The sequence below is a fragment of the Fusarium poae genome, chromosome 1, assembly GCF_019609905.1.
Source record: "Fusarium poae strain DAOMC 252244 chromosome 1, whole genome shotgun sequence".
NCBI lineage: Eukaryota > Fungi > Ascomycota > Sordariomycetes > Hypocreales > Nectriaceae > Fusarium > Fusarium poae.
The window spans coordinates 4,534,067-4,551,679 of record NC_058399.1 but is presented as its reverse complement, the minus strand read 5'-3'; the positions used below and the strand labels follow the sequence as shown (position 1 = coordinate 4,551,679).

General features: G+C 48.5%; 5 protein-coding genes across 5 annotated transcripts; 1 reads left to right on the top strand and 4 right to left on the bottom strand.

Moving 5' to 3' along the window:
- Positions 1 to 326: 326 nt before the first annotated feature.
- FPOAC1_001470 (uncharacterized protein) lies at positions 327 to 3,381 on the bottom strand (the record flags this gene model as incomplete). The annotated part of the gene is made up of 6 exons (XM_044846074.1): positions 327 to 1,414; positions 1,462 to 1,891; positions 1,948 to 2,359; positions 2,423 to 2,553; positions 2,600 to 2,828; positions 2,906 to 3,381. 6 exons carry the CDS (start codon positions 3,379 to 3,381, stop codon positions 327 to 329), a joined length of 2,766 nt encoding a protein of 921 aa, XP_044711990.1.
- A 609-nt stretch (positions 3,382 to 3,990) lies between these two features.
- Positions 3,991 to 4,454, bottom strand: FPOAC1_001469 (uncharacterized protein; the record flags this gene model as incomplete). Its single annotated transcript, XM_044846073.1, has 2 exons — positions 3,991 to 4,348; positions 4,399 to 4,454. 2 exons carry the CDS (start codon positions 4,452 to 4,454, stop codon positions 3,991 to 3,993), a joined length of 414 nt encoding a protein of 137 aa, XP_044711989.1.
- A 433-nt stretch (positions 4,455 to 4,887) lies between these two features.
- On the bottom strand, positions 4,888 to 6,440 carry FPOAC1_001468 (uncharacterized protein; the record flags this gene model as incomplete). Its single annotated transcript, XM_044846072.1, has 3 exons — positions 4,888 to 6,105; positions 6,153 to 6,224; positions 6,279 to 6,440. 3 exons carry the CDS (start codon positions 6,438 to 6,440, stop codon positions 4,888 to 4,890), a joined length of 1,452 nt encoding a protein of 483 aa, XP_044711988.1.
- Positions 6,441 to 8,177: 1,737 nt separating this feature from the next.
- Positions 8,178 to 10,565, bottom strand: FPOAC1_001467 (uncharacterized protein; the record flags this gene model as incomplete). Its single annotated transcript, XM_044846071.1, has 5 exons — positions 8,178 to 9,853; positions 9,915 to 10,008; positions 10,071 to 10,188; positions 10,240 to 10,334; positions 10,401 to 10,565. 5 exons carry the CDS (start codon positions 10,563 to 10,565, stop codon positions 8,178 to 8,180), a joined length of 2,148 nt encoding a protein of 715 aa, XP_044711987.1.
- A 512-nt stretch (positions 10,566 to 11,077) lies between these two features.
- Positions 11,078 to 17,609, top strand: FPOAC1_001466 (uncharacterized protein; the record flags this gene model as incomplete). The annotated part of the gene is made up of 5 exons (XM_044846070.1): positions 11,078 to 12,667; positions 12,722 to 15,088; positions 15,141 to 16,909; positions 16,965 to 17,054; positions 17,111 to 17,609. The coding sequence occupies 5 exons, from the start codon at positions 11,078 to 11,080 to the stop codon at positions 17,607 to 17,609; spliced, it is 6,315 nt and encodes a 2,104-aa protein (XP_044711986.1).
- Between the last annotated feature and the right edge of the window lie 4 nt (positions 17,610 to 17,613).

Below are 17,613 nucleotides of genomic sequence, written 5' to 3'. Positions count from 1 at the left end.
TAGCCGGTGAGCGCACATAAAAAGCATTTATCATACAATGTTGTTAGTTTCTGGCGGACATCTGTCTGTCTACCTACATCCCTGCCTTTGATATTTCCCTCTAATTCAAGTATGCTTGCTTCTTCAGGTTCCAAGTACTATGGCTGACGCTTTCACTGCAACTGCATCGACATCAACTGTTATATAGCCATTGATTGACTGATATCAGGCACTGCAGTGCAATGACATCAAGAAGACCACAAACCGATCACTGGTCCTAATTCCTTTCACCTACTAGTAACCACTCTCTTTGTGTTAAATGCAGGATTATTTCTGGCGGTGCTTGCTCAAATATTTGGTGAAAGCATGGCTTCCAGTATATCCCTGACAGAATCTCTGACATTTTCTTCCGCCTCTCCTGGTTCAACTTCACCCTCACAATCGAATGATTGGCCTAGGAAAATCCGCGCCGTCACCTCTGCTTTCTCTAAAACGCCCTCATCTGTTGGAGATAGACGAGCACAAACCGCACCCAAGTCTTCATTACGAGCAAGCAGTTGGGAAACGTTCTCAGCACGGTCGACAACTGGACTCGGCACGCCATTCAGAGCTGCACACCTACCTCCATAGCTGGAAGCATTGTGGCCATACTCGAGGTTGAACAGGTAAATGACTTGGTCATCCACAAGCGATGCCTCCCGTTCCAGTCTGACGTTCATATGCGCAATTCTGAAGCTGCTATGGTGTTCCAGATAACTATTCTCGAATACCTCATGGAAGTGTGTGGCAGCCAGAAGACGAGGACAGTCGGATCCGAGTGATAGGTAGTGGTCTAGCAGTGCAGCCAGTAATGCAGCACCGTCGTCTCCGTTTGTTCCTTTTCCAAATTCGTCGACGAGGATGAGACTTCTTGGCGAAGAAGTCTTCATCGATAAAGCGGCTTGTTTCATGTCCCTGGCAAATGCACTTTCGCCCCCAGACATACTTTCTCGAGGTGAAATGCAGGTGAGGATACTCTCAGTAAGCCCAATAACGGCCTGAGTGGCTGGTACAAAACTGCCGATGTGGGCAAGGTAAACTATAATAGCCGTTTGTTTCAGATACACACTCTTTCCAGAGTGGTTTGGGCCGGTGAGGATTACAGCCTGGGGCGAGCCATCTTGCACTCCTGATACGCTTGGTGACCCTGCAACAAGGTGGCAGGAGTTTGGGACGAAAGCCGGCACAACAAGCTCCTGTAAAGGGTGACGACCTTCTTCGATATGGATGACACTTGCTTCCACGACCTGCGGTCCCCGCCAGTTGTACTTTTCAGCGCCAAGAGCAAGCGCAAGTATTGCATCGAACTCGCCGCACATGTCTGATGCGGAAAGCAAAAGCTCTTCATATTTCAACACTTTGCTGACGAGTCCATGTATAATTTCCACTTCTCGATCTATGAATGATCAGCCTCTGATACTCAAGCGAGAACGGCTTTGTTACCTCCGATTTGGCAGTACATGTCTCCATATTCTTCATCCAACTCTCGCATGTAGCTGTTCTTGTAGCATGATGCACCGTCTGCATTGAACAGTTTCTCCCATGCTTCAAGTGTGGTACCTTCTCCCTCATAATGCCCATTCCCCGTGGCAGGGTTTGATTCCACTACTGTGAGGAAACCGATTTGAGGTAAGAAAATGCATGATTGCACATATTTGCGCGCCCAGTCCGGTAGTTCGCGGTGCACGTGGTTGATGACTTCTGTCAAGAAACTGTCCATGCCGTCGTATTGTCTTTTTAGTTCGTCTAGTTTGGGATCGATCCCAGCCTTTACTGAGGATCGATGGCGTGCCTTGGATTGTTCAAAGTCGATTGTTTTATCGATTATTTCTTTAACAGCCACCAGGCTAGGCGGCTGTATATCGTCAATTACCTAAGAGACAGCTTCAGCAAAAGCTCCAAGGATTTTTCGTGATATAAAGAACTTACTTGTTTGAACAGAACCACATCAGAGCCACCATTAATTGATGCTATTAGTTCTCTGAGTGTCAGAGCGTGAGTGGTGAATTTGTGAATAGTTCCCCATACTCCCTTATCAAAAGACTGCCCAGCAGAAGGAAACTCGATACCTTTGCGGAGCTGCGCGAACGTAGTATGCAAGTTCCGGATCTTGCGGAGAGTCGAGGCCAGTTGTGGCAGTTTATCGGCATTTTCAGGTTGCAGTAATGCTGCAATGGACCTTTGCCTTTCTGAAATTATGTTGATGTTTAACAGGGGTCGGAGAAATATTCGACGCAAATGTGTACGGCCCTGTGGTGTAGAAGCCAGATTTTGAAAAAGGCCATAGACCGAAAGACTCTCTTTTGCATTACTTTGATTTGTATTTGACCCTAATGCTTGACTATTGGGGTGCATTTCAGTTTGGAGAATTTGTAATGACAAAAGAGTATCATTACTGACATACATATAGGACGAGAGTGAGAACATGCGGATGTCAGTAACACGGAATAGAACACCGGCTACCTGCCCGTCAGGTAGAAAGCCAGCAGACCTTCGATGAAGGATATCACCCAGTAAGGCGCCAGCACATCCTACCTAGGCAAGGTCAATACAGTCAAAATCTCATCAAAGCTGTACTTACTGAGACAGGACTGTTCATGTTTATAGACCCTCCATATCGAAGTGACCGGAAGGCACATGATTCGGGCAGTGGATGTCCTGGTACAGGTTCTTCGTCTGCATCATCTTCCATGCCAGTCGAGAATATGATGCCGGTAGATGATAAGGCTTGAGAGTTCAAACCCACAAGCCGCTCGTGTGCCGTATCAATCGAGAATTCGGAAGACTGCAAGCCTCGAAGAATGATGCCCCTCATATTATCTTTAGCTAATCTGTTAGTTACTGTTCTTATCATAGGTAGATACCCGAGAATGCCATGCGAAGTCACTTGCCTCCTGGGTTAACGAGTTTCTCAAGATGATCCCGAAAACTCGCAGGTGCTCTTGCCGACATAAGGAGACTATTCGGCTGAGCATGGGTGAGGAACTGCTCAGCGATGTCCAAGGAAGCTGCAGAAATGTCTTCTGAAACTTGAAGAATTCCATCTGTAGTGGAAAAGTATGCACACCCGATCGTGAAATCGTCCTTAATGTCCATAGCCATGACAACTTCATGCTGGACAGGCTCGCTGCTACTTCGAGGATTTTGTTCTTCATGGGAAATGGGTGGTTCGGGCGTAGCTGAGTATTGACGAGGCAGATTGCAAGCATTGGGACTCGAATGTACTGAGGAGCCAGATTGAGAAGATGAGTTCCGGGTATTCCTACGTATGAAAGTATGTCCTCCCCAAGCTCTGCGGACTCGGCCCCAACCACGGCCTCGGCCGCTGGAGCTAGAAGCGCTGGAACCTGATGTTCTGGGCATTTCCACCCCCTGAATGCGAATATTACTAGCTCTGCACGAAAAAAGGGATTGCTTGGTGTTGATGAAAAGGAATATAGTATGACAAAGAAGGTGAAATCGGTTGTGCGAATCGCGACAGGTCAAAGCGACACAACTGTCTTTCGACGGATTGCAGTTGGCACTTTCCCTTGACGCTTTTGGATTTTCTATAATATGGGCCTCCATGTTTTCTATAGGAGGCAGGAAAACCGGCAGTTTTGTCATGAGGAAGGACACAATGATGGCAGGAGCTCGGATATTTCTACAGTCATCAGTGCAGGTACCGTCTTCCTTCACAGGTACCCGGTTGCCCATTATCGCCACACTTTTCAGTGGTCACAAGCAGTACACCGCGACTGATGTATGCCCATTGTTCCTGAGACAGTCACATGAAGGTGGGAAATTGCGTTGCTTGCGTCGATAATTGGTTTCCATGACTTATGAGACGATTACCTATACATGTTTCTATGAGCAGTCCAGGGCCACATCATTCTCTGCGTCGCCGGATGACACCGTCGGGGCATTAACGCTGCACGATGGTAGGAGAAGGAGGTGTCTCTTTACATTGTACCCAAGATACAAATGCTGTCTTTACTTCTCCTCAGCCTTAACCCACTTCGTGAATTCGCGTCGTTGTTTGCGAATATCGATGAATCCAGGTCGCGTCTCAAGAATACTGAAGGGATTCCCACGGTAGTCCTTTTCCACCTCACCACCTCCAGTCATAAAACCAGCCTCTCCTTCACGCTCAATCTTCCCAGCCCACTCATGCCACTTGATCGGTCGAAGCTGCGGGGTTCCCATTACCAGACCCAAAACGACTACCAGGGTTGCTACCAAGGCTTCGATGGAGATATCGATTGGAAGGGAGTGTGTTGCGAGCGGTTGCGGCTGGCCATGGTGCACGGCTGCTGATGAGATGGCAGAATGCTCCTGCGCAGAGTAGCACCTTGGACGATCATTAGCTTGTGGATACTGGAAAAGTAACGGTAGACTTACGCGTGCGCAAGAAGAACAAGACCAGTTACGGTCACGGTTTTGGAGATCCAAGTCATGCTGTGCTGAAGCTGGGTAACCTCCGAGGCAACGTTTTGAATAGTAGGTACCCTGAAGACAAGTCGTGGCCAGAGAGTTGCGATGACATGGGCGACCAAAGATAAATGACTAAGCTGTCAAGGAGTCTCCGCTAATACCCACAACAACAACCAACTTCACGTATGCTCAATGTCAACCTCAATAAAAGGGCATAATAAAAAGAACAGAAGCTTCAACATAGAAGCGTTCAAAACCGAATAAGATCCATTCAATATTCAATGATACTTTCGCATTCCTTTCCTTTCTAATAATACACCCAATAGGAAACCCATGTCTAAGATAACTACCAACTAACTAACTCGCTCAATTCATTGTATCGTATCCAAAACCGCCTGCCCAATAAGTTAACATACTCAAGGAAATCTGTTACAAAATTTTACTCTTAAATGCTGATCACTGGAAACCTTGTTCAGTCTGCGCATACCAATCCTCGAAGTGGCCAGGTTCGTCCATCACTTCAACCTTCCAATCGTCTTTGTTGCCTTTGAGATAAGCGTCTTGTGCTGTAGTTTCTTCATAGCCAGCCGCCACAGGCATCATGTCATGGTCGTTCTCCATATGGGGAATCCAACCTTCTTGTCCCAAGGGAGTAGAGCCTGCAGGGAGCCCGTCATATGTGTCGTACGAAGGAGTTGGCCCAAATAGAGGAGCTGGCGCATTGTCAAAAGTTGATTGGGGGGCACCATAGTAGCCATGGGAGAAGCCATCCATGCCATGGATCGAGTATTCCAACTCTGCAGGTGAAGCGGCTCTGCTGGTCATCTCGCTGTTGATGCCTAGGCCGTTGTACTGGCGCATACTCATACCATATGGGTTCGGCGCCATCTGATCATATGGGAGAACATGAGGTCTACCATGGTAGGAATAGGCGTACACATCATGGTAGGGTGCAGTTGATGGATCGACCATCGAGTTATTAACGGCATCAAAGGCGGAGGAAGAAGGCTCGTTCAGTTGTGTGGCTTGCCGATACCTGGACTTCCGCGCTGCGTTGGAAAGCCCACGCCCGCCATTCCAGTCTGAGTCGTTGTCCGAATACTCTTCATCTCCATCCTCATCACGTTTGGTCTTTTTTGGCTTCGAAGGCGTGAACTTGTATCCAGGGTGTGCTCGCTGGTGGTTCACGCGCTCGATCCTAGCCCACTGGTCGAATGCCTCTTTGATTTGCACTGGCTCCAATACCCATGCTGCACCACAGACTTTTGATACATGTTGGTGGTTGTTTTGAGCACACTGCGTCTTGGCAACTTCCTGATATGCCTTCCGATAAAGCATGAATGCGTTCATAGGGCGTTTGATCTGACCGGGTTTTTTATTGCGTGATGTTTCGGAGAGTCTCGTCTCGGTAGACCGGTTGACAAAGGTCTCGATGTCAGCAACGTGGATTCCAGGAAGGTGTTTAGCAGATTCAGAAAGGGGTTTCGAAAGGATGCTAGTTGTGTTCTTGGTCTTATCAGCACGGCTTCTCTTCTGCACTCGGCCGCTTTTCACGGCTGTTGATCTGGTTGTGAGCGGCTTCTTAGCGATGTTGAGCCCACTGCGTGTTGTTACGACATCGCTTGTTTGGCATGGCGCTGTTGGCGATGCCTCGGGGGTGTATGGCAGATGAGTCTGTTGGGTCAGTCTGATGCTCGTCACATGTTACTTCTCTTACTTACATTGTAGCCAACCTCGTCGGGCAAAGGTCCATATGGATGACTAGTTATTCCTAGGCCACTGGCGTACCCCGTCTTTTTTATCCAAGGTCAGTTTCGGATATGTCCTTTAAGAGCTGCTGCACTTACAAATGAGGCATCGCTTCTTTGAGAGTAGACTGTAGATGGCTCGTACACTGAAGAGTCATCCTCGCGAACGGGAGTGGTGTATCGCGTGGCATATGGATAGCCGGCAAAACTTTGTTCTGGACTCATGGCGCCCTGAGTGTGCGAGGTGTGCGAGTCCATCATGGCCGTTGGCTGTCGAGAGAAGCCGTCAGAGGACGATGGCGGCGTCGGTAGTATGTGTTGTTGCATATCGCAATGCTCCTTCCACTGTCTACGGTTCGACTGTGATCGAGAGACAACTTGATAAGGCTTGGGTAAAAGTGTCAAGATAGTGCTAATGGCGTTGATGTTGACGGATTTGGTGGGAAAGAGAAGATGTCAGTGTGAACCAAGTTTGGTAAAAGCACCCTATCTCGCAATGAAGCACAATGTAGTCGGAGAGTTTAATTCTGGTGTTTTGAAAGTAGCTATGTTGGTCTTATGCGGCCCTGAAGATAGCAGACAGAGTAGAGTTCCCTTTGTTGTGTTTCTTTGAGAGCCGCCGCATGTGGTTTTGTATACATCATCTCTGGGACATTCTAATACCCTAGACTTGTCTACAACGCCAGGACCATGCCCACAAATAGACAAGCAACGTCTTGGTTCAAAGAGAAGCGGAGACGACGACCATGATGGTAGGAAACAGGCCGCAATGCAGACCGTTGCCCAAGGGTTGATCTCTCCAAGCTGCATCTTCATGTGTCGTTGGCCGACCATCCATCCATCACGCAACGCCCGGGCCAGGTCAAAGAAGCACGGCCAGACAAGGTCAGAATAGAGACCGTACGGGTTTAAGAGATAGGCCCGCTTGGCGTCAAGCCCCAATCCATTCAATAGAATAAGAATGTCATGCTTTCGATTGTGCTTCCCTGCGCCGCCCTATTCGCATGCCGCTAGTTCAGCCATGGCGCATTCCTTTGACGTGCACATCCAGGCCCCCCTCTGTCATCTGTCATCCCAACTTAGCTTCAGACTTTATTAATATCGATAGTAAAACATGTAAACATGGACTTTGGCTGCTTTGATCGATTGATTTATTATCCACAACTGCTCTTTTGTTTAGCAGCATAGGTATGTCATTGTCTGCTGAGGTATTCTTACAATCCCTGCTTGGTGTATCACCGTTTTCTTTTTGTCTTGTACACGTTGCTACCTACCTCAGGCTTGTTGAATGGGGGGCTGCAGTATGTTTGCTTCAAGTGCCGGATAGCTGGGACCACGCGGCCAAAAGCGGTGTTGCTGGTAGACGTCTGTCTGATGTCGCGGTAGCCGAACAATTGACCAACCATAATCCATACTTGGCCAGCCTCATCAATCCCTGCCCTAGCCTGGTCTGTTGGTTCTGTTTTGGTAGATCATTTCCTTCCATCAGAACTGTTCTTTTCTATTCTGCCCTGACGCCCAAAAGAGAAACATGCCTCTTTCTTCCAAGCTTTGACCATTTGTTCCTGACCACCATGTTTCAATGGTATGGTGTTGCTAGTATACACCCTATTTTCGGTATGGGTTCGGCCATTCGCGTCTCGCGTTGCTGCAGTGCGCTTGACCACAACTTCTGTTGGTCGCTCACTTGCCTGATTTGATCTTGAGGATGACATTAGAATTCATACAGATAAGGCAAAGTGGTGTTTTGTTGTGCTAAAATGAGTCTCGTTTGAGATCCCATGACAAGTGATGTCTATGAATACCACTATGTCTCTCCAATAAGAATGGTGGGTCGGCTTTTCTCGTTAATGTTTGCCTGGTATTGGCTGTAGGATCGACTGTTAGAACGGTTTTGACAATATCCATGCCATGCCTAAAAGATGTTTCGGTAATTTATTGATGCAGCTGTGGCGTTTTGCGGACCCACGCCTTACCAAAGTTCTATGTCTGGAGTTCTCATCGGTTTTCGAACGGTCTTGGTGGCTCTGAGTGCTTGGTCGGCGGAGTTAGAATCTGATGCTGTGGGGACGGCGATAGTGCGACAGGAGGTAATATCGGAGTAGCGACCTTGAATCTGTTTGACTTGGCAGAATCTAACGGACGAGGGGGCGAGTGTTTTGTCGGAGAGAGCCCAGCGGTAGAGGGTAGTGTTCCATTCTGCTCGTGTGCTGCTCTGTAAATTTCGCGACTGATCTGAGGTGTACTCAACGCTGACTCAACTGTCTTATCCCCCTGAAAACTGTCCATGCCTTTAGAAGGGCTAGGTGTCCGGAAAGACGTCATTGGACTGGTCACGGCCGCGCTGCCTGAAGGGCTGCCCTGAAAGCTAGCATCTAGCTTGACAGGTGCCGGGATCACCGGTGTCATCTTTGGTGTGCCGAACAAACCCCTGCTCGGTCCTGGACGGGCGTCAATCGTTGTATTGATGAAGTCAGCGCCATTGACAGTAGTGCCATGCGCAGTACCTGTCAAGAAGGTCAATCCATCTTCAACGCTGTCTTTGATTGTATTGCGACTTCCATCGGATGTCTTGTCAACCCTTTGAGACTGCTCCCCGTTGATAAGAGATCCGCTGTGACCCAACGACCCACGGCTCTCTGGCTCTGCGCCCGAACTGGTTGGGCGGTTGAGTTTTAGTTTGATAGTTGGTCTGGGCCGCTTGGCCTCCTCCTCGCGGCGAGTGCAAGAAGTGCAAATGTAATGAAACTCTGGCTGGTCGGCGGCTTTTTCGCTAATCCCCATACACTTGCTATGCTGCCATACATTGCATCTCTCACAGGCTACGCTGTGGGCTCCGTCATCAACTTGGCCGTAGAGACCACAAGTGCAGTCGAAGATCCAGTCGTCTTCCTCATCCTCTAACTCTTTCAAAGCTTGCTTGTTTCTTTCGATCTCAACCTTGAGACGACGCTCGGAAACCCGTCCACTGTTTGAAAGATTCTTGCTGTCCTCGGAAAGTTGCGCAAGTTCTTCCTCGTGTTGATTGCGTCGGGTCTCTCGTTCTCGTAATCGCTGTTCTCGCGAGACCATGCGCTTCTCGCGCTCCTTTTCTTTCTTGGCCTGTGCCAGCTCTTCCCGCTGTTTATTTGCTTCTTCTTCTCTCCGTTGTCGCTCCTCTTCTCGGATATGTTCGTCATGTCTCTGCTGTTCGATTTTTCCAGCAATTCGACTCGATCGTTTCGCGTTTGCCATCTTGGCTGCGTTTGCCAGCTCGCGGTCTCGCTGCTGTTCCCTCCGCTGCCGAGATTGTTCTTGCTTTTCTAAAATAGGAACGAGATGCTCTTCTAGCTGGTCCCGTAGGATCTTTTCGTTTTCGTCGCGCGTCTTACGGAGGCCGTGAACAACGGCTCGTACGTCGTCCAAAGTTACAGCAAGACATTCCCATGTCATCCCGCCGAGGCCATCGTCTTCTGAAGGCATTTCATCCTTCGTTTCCTGATCTGTTTCGGTCGCCTCTTCTTCGGCATTCATATTGCTGCGCCGTCGTTTACTTAATCGTCGGCTGCCATATGTTACTCTTGACTTTTTGGGTTTGGCTGTTCTGACTGTTGGCGGGGCTTCTGTAAGTCGGTATATTCGGTTGTCGTCGAGGACAAAATACGTTCGATCATTCGCATCCCAACCGTAGGGTTCTATTCGCTGCACCAGCGTTAGTAAGTGTCGCAGGCTCGTAGTAAAATTCACTTGCCCAACTTGTTTGCTCGGCATCTTTTTGCTCTTCCATTTTATCGCGGATACGCTCAGGGTGTATCATCACCCACTGTGTCAGCTGCTGCATGACCTTGATCTTAAGGAAAGAAATGTTAGTCGTCAATGCTCAACAGTGCATTGCATAGAAAAAGGGTCAACCTTTGTGAAGATGTCAAAATCGTTGAATTTCAGGGGTGCATCGGCAGAACCAAAAGGGTTGTAATTCGGCGATCTGTTCGCAAATTGCTTGCGCACTTGATCGTCGAAGATTTCGTGTCTATAATTGCAAGTTAGCAATAATGTTTGCTAATCAAGTTGTGGAACTTACGTTAAACCACGATGCGACGAAACGAGTTTGAGAAGAGCAAGGGCAATATCTGCCAGCATGATCGAGCTCGGTTTCAGGCACTCTGCCTCGATCTCCTGCGAACTAAAATGAGCAACGATGGAAATGATAAAAAGAGGACCTGGGTTTGTCTATGGCCATACCTCGACGTCAATGGCCTCGTCGATTTTCGCAGCCTTGCCAAAGATATAGATCCATTGGCATAAATTCGCAAATTGCCACATGTTACGAATGCGATGTTGCAAAGACGGCTCATTGTCGCCGTCATCTCCGTCGACGGCTGCGAGCGGGCGTTTTCGAGTGGGCATGGTGGAAAATTAATTGGTGATGTCGATGTAAGGACGATATCCAGTCGCGTCACAAATGTTCGAAGCGTGTTTAGGTGTTTCCGAGGTCGCGAAATTATCCACCGAATGTGGCGCAGTCAGCCATAACCACATGCCATAGATAGAGCTTACGACATACATACTTCAGGGGACTAAAGTTCTCCACACTGTAACGGGTAGTTCTATAAAAAGCATAGAACGGCTTTTCACCACAAAAGATGCAGGAGGCCGTCGTACATAGGTACAGTGCGTTAGAGCTGCTGTACTGTCACCCTCCTAGGTACATCTTGGCACTCCTGAGAAGTGAGAAGAGAAGGGTGCAAGAACCCAGCAGACTGGCCAACTCTTCTTATTCCAATGCAAACCATAGTATATACGCTTGCTTATTCTTTGAAGCATTGACGATGCTTTATTGCCGCGACGGCTTCCATATACCCAATCTTTCTTGACATTGGACCTTGTTGGCGAATTGTTAGTCCCTTGTCTACTGGTCCATGTCTTCGAACTCTTGGGATCAAGACGGGCGCCCTGCGCGCCGTCAGTCTATCCCGTTGCAGGATCTAGATGGATCGCATGTCGATAATCACCAAACCCAAGCCGGGCTCTTTTACCAACAGCCGGCCTCATCTTCCCTCTCCGATACTCCTCAAATGTCAGCTAACGCCCCTGGTATCTCAACATATTGGGATCAGCCCTATGATCACTTCAACGATGATATTAGCCCAGGATCGCCCATAGATCCCATGGCCTTGCAAGCTGCTTTGTCGCCTGGCATGGACCATCATGAACCAAGCCCACCACTGCCCTCTACGCCTGTCCGTACCTACGACCCTCCTGCTCCATATGTCGAAGATGCGCCGAGTACCGATTACGCCGAATCCGATCGAGTGCCCTTAACAGCGGGCGTTGAGCCCATCTCCGGTTCCTTGTCCGCCAACAACCTGGATCGCCGGAATCGAGATAGTTTTCAGACTGTATCAAGCGTAGAGAACAGCCCATCTCGCGGCCGCAGCACAAGAAGCCTGGGCGAGGATTTGAGAGCCAGCTATGGCTCTACTCGAAATCGTAACTTTGGTGCTTCTCTCAATCCGAATGAGTACGGAAGACCCAGATCACCATCCGCATCAGGTGCCTTGTCGCGCGCCGGATCGATTGTTCGGGCAATGTCACAACGTGTCGTCAATATCAGTGGAGAGACCGAGGTAATCGATAATCGGGCGTCCAGGCATCGCTCACGTTCGCCTGTTGGGCACAGTCAAGACAGGAACCGGGATACCGTTAATTCAATATTCGCCGATACTTCATACCAACCACAACTGGTTCGTTCATCCAGTGAAAAGTCCACGCAGCCACGCTTCGGCGTGGAAGAAACTGCAGACCAAGACCTACCAAGGCCGCCTCTGCCAAATCCTCTGAAAGGAAAATCCTTGGGTATTTTCTCTCCAAATAATCCATTGCGGCTGCGACTTTGCGATCTTCTAGTCAACCCATATACCGAGCCTTTCCTTTTGCTTTTGATTGTCTTGCAGGCAATTCTTCTGGCAGTCGAGTCTGCCCCAAGTGTCTTCGAGAATGGCCGTCCGGAGCGATGGGGCAAGCATGCTATCGACTGGGCCATGCTCGCACTTTTTATAATTTTCACCCTCGAGATCATTTCGCGCATCATAGTTTCCGGTTTTATACTCAATGCACCAGAGTACAGTACGATTGATCGCAAGCGTGGTATCCGAGCTGCAATTGCAGACCAATACCGTGCTGTTTTCCAGCCCGAAAAAATCAAGTCGGTAAAAAAGGCGTCACAATACAACCCAGAACCATCGGCTATCTCTCGTTCCTTCACGACCTTCATGCAGGGTCAGCAGGCCTTGCCAAGAACTCTGGAAGAACACCAGAGGTTTCAACTTGCTCGCCGGGCATTTTTACGACATTCCTTCAACCGGTTTGACTTCGTCGCCGTCGTTTCGTATTGGATCACTTTCTGGTTGAGCGTTTCCGGACTTGAAACGAAACATGACATGTACGCCTTTCGAATGTTGAGTTGCTTGCGAATTCTGCGGTTGCTGGCATTGACAAATGGTACTGCAGTAAGTATATGGTTTGATTGATGATGATGTGAAAACGAGCTTACAAGTTGTTAGATTATTCTTCGGAGTTTGAAGAAAGCGACTCCGTTACTGGCCCGCGTCGCTTTTCTCATCACGTTTTTCTGGTTACTTTTTGCCATCATTGGTGTGCAAAGTTTCAAAGCCAGTCTGAGTCGGCAATGTGTCTGGTTAGATCCGCTCGAACCTACAAATCTAGAGGCTTCGTACACGAATGACGAAGCCTTTTGTGGCGGCTACTTGAACAACCGGACAGGGGAGACCATGCCTTGGCTCAAGTTCAACAACTCCGAGTCCTTGACAGATCTTATGAATGGGACCAAAGAAGGGAAAGGATTTATGTGCCCTCGAGGTTCCATTTGTCTCCAGCAGTCCAACCCATACAACGGGACTGTCAACTTCGACAATATATTCAACTCCCTGGAATTAGTATTCGTTATCATGAGCGCCAATACATTCACCGATCTTATGTATATGACAATGCGCTCTGATTATTTCCAAGCCGCACTGTTTTTCGGCGCGGGAACCATGATTATGATGCTTTGGCTTACGAATTTGCTTATCGCCGTCATCACATCGTCCTTCCAAGTTATTAGAGAAGAGAGCAAGGCCAGTGCATTCACTGTTAGTGAAGAACCACCCGTTCAAGCTCATTCTGATGAAAGACTTCGCCGCACATCATCGTTGCAGCGTGTCTACCACAAGACCAGGGCAGTTTGGATTCTTGTTATTACCTTCGGGTTAATATGCCAGGCTTGCCGTAGTGCAACCATGTCATCAAGAAGAGCACGAATCATTGACACGGCAGAAATAATTGTCACCATCCTTCTTGACATAGAAATGATCATTCGGATTGTTACCGATTGGAACTATTTCCACAAAAGCTGGCGGAATATTTTCGACCTAGGGCTTGCAATTATTACCTCTGTCATATTAATACCTCCAATTCGCCGTACAAGAGCGTACTGGTGGTTGACAGTCTTCCAAATTCTTCGGGTCTATCGCATCGTTTTGGCAATACCCGTGACACGAGAACTCATTCTACTTGTTCTAGGAAATGCTGCTGGTATTGGGAATCTAATGTTCTTTGTTTTCCTCATGACCTTCTTGGTTGCGATCTTTGCTGCGCAACTATTCAGGGGCCAGATACCTTTGTATGACGATGGCGATCTCAATCGCATATCGTTCTACACCATCTACAACTCATTCCTAGGTATGTACCAGATTTTGACGAGCGAGAACTGGACAGAGATCCTCTATACTGTCACATCATATACAAGACACAAAAACACTGCTTGGATCGGAGCTGTTCTATTGATTGGGTGGTTCATTGTGGCCTTTTTCATTCTCGTCAATATGTTCATTGCTGTCATTCAAGAGAATTTTGATGTGTCTGAGGATGAGAAGCGGCTTCAACAAGTCAAGGCTTTTCTTCAAAGGCGCGATCTTGGTGCTTCATCCAGTAACTTGGCCCTCTCTACTATCTTTGGTTTTTCGAAATATCGCAAGAATAAAGACCCTCTCGATTATGGGCCTGCGACGGTCGAGATGCTCCTTAAGGATGCGGTTGTTCGTGAGTTCTTGGACGATCAGATGAACCCGAAACCAGAACACCATGCTCCTGTTAGAAGTGCAACCACGCTTTTGGGTGGTGAGATCAAGCCCGGGCGGATTTCTGCCGTCTGGGGGAAAATTAAAGACTGGTTCAGCGATAGAGAGCCGAACCCGTTTTATTCGAGCTTAAGATTTGATGGTGCGAATGACACCTCCGACCCTCGACAAATGGCCGAGCAGGCCATGTCTGCAACGATGACTCGAAGAAGAGCCCAGAGAGAATACCTTGCCAAATATCCCAACTACAACAACTCGTTGTATATTTTCACGCCTAACAACAGCCTGCGACGGCTTTGTCAGCGGGTTGTTGGTCCTTCTCGTGGTATCGAACGAATCGATGGTGTGGTACCTGATACTGTGCTTTGGTACTGTTTTACGATCTTCGTCTACACCGCGATCGCAGCCATGGTCATTCTTGCATGTATCACCACTCCTCTTTATCAGAAGGAATATCAAGAACAGCATGATTTCAGTATTAGGAACTGGTACATCTGGACTGATATGGCCTTTGCCATCGTTTTCACACTGGAAGCTGGGATCAAAATAATCGCAGACGGACTCCTGTGGACCCCGAACGCATTCTTGCGCAGCTCGTGGGGGTTCATGGACTCTATTGTCTTAGTAACCCTCTGGATCAATGTTGTTACACTTCTCATCAATGATGGCGCCATCTCCAGAGCCATCGGCGCATTCAAGGCCCTTCGTGCCCTCCGTCTGCTGAATGTCAGCAATAGCGCTAGGAACACCTTCCACGATCTAATTATCGTTGGTTGGTGGAAGATCTTGGGTGTAAGTAGTATCCTATCATTTGTAGTTAAGTTTTGCTAATCGACTTTTATAGGCTGCTTTTGTTTCCTTGTCTTTGCTCATTCCGGCTGCCATTTACGGCCTCAATCTATTTAACGGCCTACTTTTATCTTGCAACGATGGTGATGATGGAATCAAAACTATGGACAACTGCTACGGGGAGTTTGAAAGCACACCATTCAGTGATGATTGGCCGATGCTTGCCCCTCGTGTTGCTGCAAATCCTTTCTTCAGCTTTGACGATTTTGGTTCATCTTTGTTCATCCTCTTCCAGATCGTCAGTCAGGAAGGATGGACGGATGTATCTTTCGCTGTTCAGGCTATCACCGGCCGGATGGAGCAACCTTCTGACCTGGCTTCGCAGGGGAATGCTGTCTTTATTGTCATTTTCAATCTGCTGGCGACCGTCTTCGTGCTCACACTGTTCATCTCCGTGTTCATGCGCAACTATACAGAGCAGACTGGCGTGGCTTATCTGACGGCTGAGCAGCGCTCATGGCTCGAATTGCGGAAAATTCTGCGCCAGATTTCGCCTTCTAAAAGCTCTTATGATGATTCTGAAAAGAGTTGGAAGAAGTGGTGTCACAAAAGAGCCATTGAGAAGAAGGGCAAGTGGTATCGGACAATCACAGTCATTCTGGTACTGCACTTGATTGTTCTTGTTTCAGAATTTGCCAATGAGCCGTGGTGGTGGACGAGATACCGTGACTTTGTTTTCTTCGCCTTCATTGTGGCATATGCTATCAACATTGCCATCCGCATCATTGGTCTAGGCTGGGTACGGTTCAGGCGAAGCTCATGGGACCTCTACTCGCTTTTCATTGTCTTTGGCGCGTTTGTTTCGACCTTTGCCCTGTTGATTTCGGATACCGACCTCGAGGCATACGTCCAGCTTCACAAGGTTTTCTTGGTAGCCATTGTGCTATTGCTTATTCCCCGAAACGACGCGCTAGATCAGCTTTTCAAGACTGCCGCAGCCAGTCTGACGGTAATTGGCAACTTGCTTGCGACCTGGCTGGTATTCTTCCTGGTTTTTGCCATTGCAATGACCCAGGCTTTCAGCTTGACACGGTTCGGAGAGGAGACAGATGGAAATATCAATTTCAGAACCGTTCCCAAGGCCTTGATTCTATTATACAGGATGAGTCTTGGCGAGGGATGGAATGCGGTCATGGAAGACTATGCCGATATCGAGCCGCCGCTTTGCGTTATTGATGAAGGCAATTTCTTCAACAGTGATTGCGGCAGCAAATCTTGGGCAAGAATTCTCTTCATTGCCTGGAACATTGTCAGCATGTATATCTTTGTGAACCTGTTTGTATCACTCATTTACGAAAGCTTCAGTTATGTTTTCCAACGCTCAAGTGGCATGGCAGTTGTGGATAGAGATGAGATACGACGGTTCAAAGAAGCTTGGCGCAGTGTGGACCCGGCCGGCACTGGATACATTACCAAGGCAGCTTTCCCTCGGCTGCTGGGCGAGCTATCAGGCGTCTTCCAGATGCGTATTTACGATCCTGAGGACAGTGTTCACTCCATCCTGGAGGACATCAGGGATGATGTGAAATTGACGCACCATTCATCGATTGCAACAACCAGTGGATTTAGCGGGATCGACTTGAACAAACTAAACGCCAGATTGAGACGCATTGACTCGGAAAAAGTTCGCTATCAACGTCGGCGATTCAATACTTTCTATGAGGAAGTCTTAGTTTCCGCAGACCCGGATAGGGGTATTTCCTTTACGAGCGTGCTCATGATTCTGGCTCACTATAATATTATCAGCGACAACAAGAGTCTGAGGTGAGTTCTTCCATCTCGGCCGCACCATTGGTCTCAGTTCTAACCGAATGCACAGACTCGAAGAATTTCTGAGACGTCGAGCACGTCTCCAACGAGTTGACGACCAAGTCCGACGTGGCGTTGTCTTGGGCTTCTTTGACACATTGTAAGCTACAGAACCTGAGCTATGAGGGCCTTCGTTAGTCACTAACACTGCTACAGGTATTACACACGACAATTCAAGAAGCACTTAATGCGCAAGCAATCGGCGCGGATGACTGCCGTGCCACAGCTCAATATCCCCGAGATCATGGTCGAGAACGATTTGAGCGAGGATGAGACCGGCAGAGCAGGGTCAAGATCTCCTCTTTCACCCAACTCACGCCCATCGAGTGTCGATGCAGGAGAGCCACGCAATTGGTTGGCGTCTGTGGATCTGTCGTTGCACGATACATCATGGAGTCACCCTCTCAGCTTCCCCAGAGCTGCACCTCCATCACCAACGGTGCCTTCTCAACCTTCGGCCTTCAGTTTCGAGATTGAAGAGGACGAGCCTCAGCAGCCTACAACGCAAGCGAGAACATCGGCTCCCACGGGACATGAAAGTAATCATTTGGATCCAACCAGCCCCATGCAAGTCCGGGGAATGCTTGACGATTCGGTTTGGGGCGAAAGTATCCGCCGGAGTGCTACAGTCAGGCAGACACAGAACCGGTCATAAAACG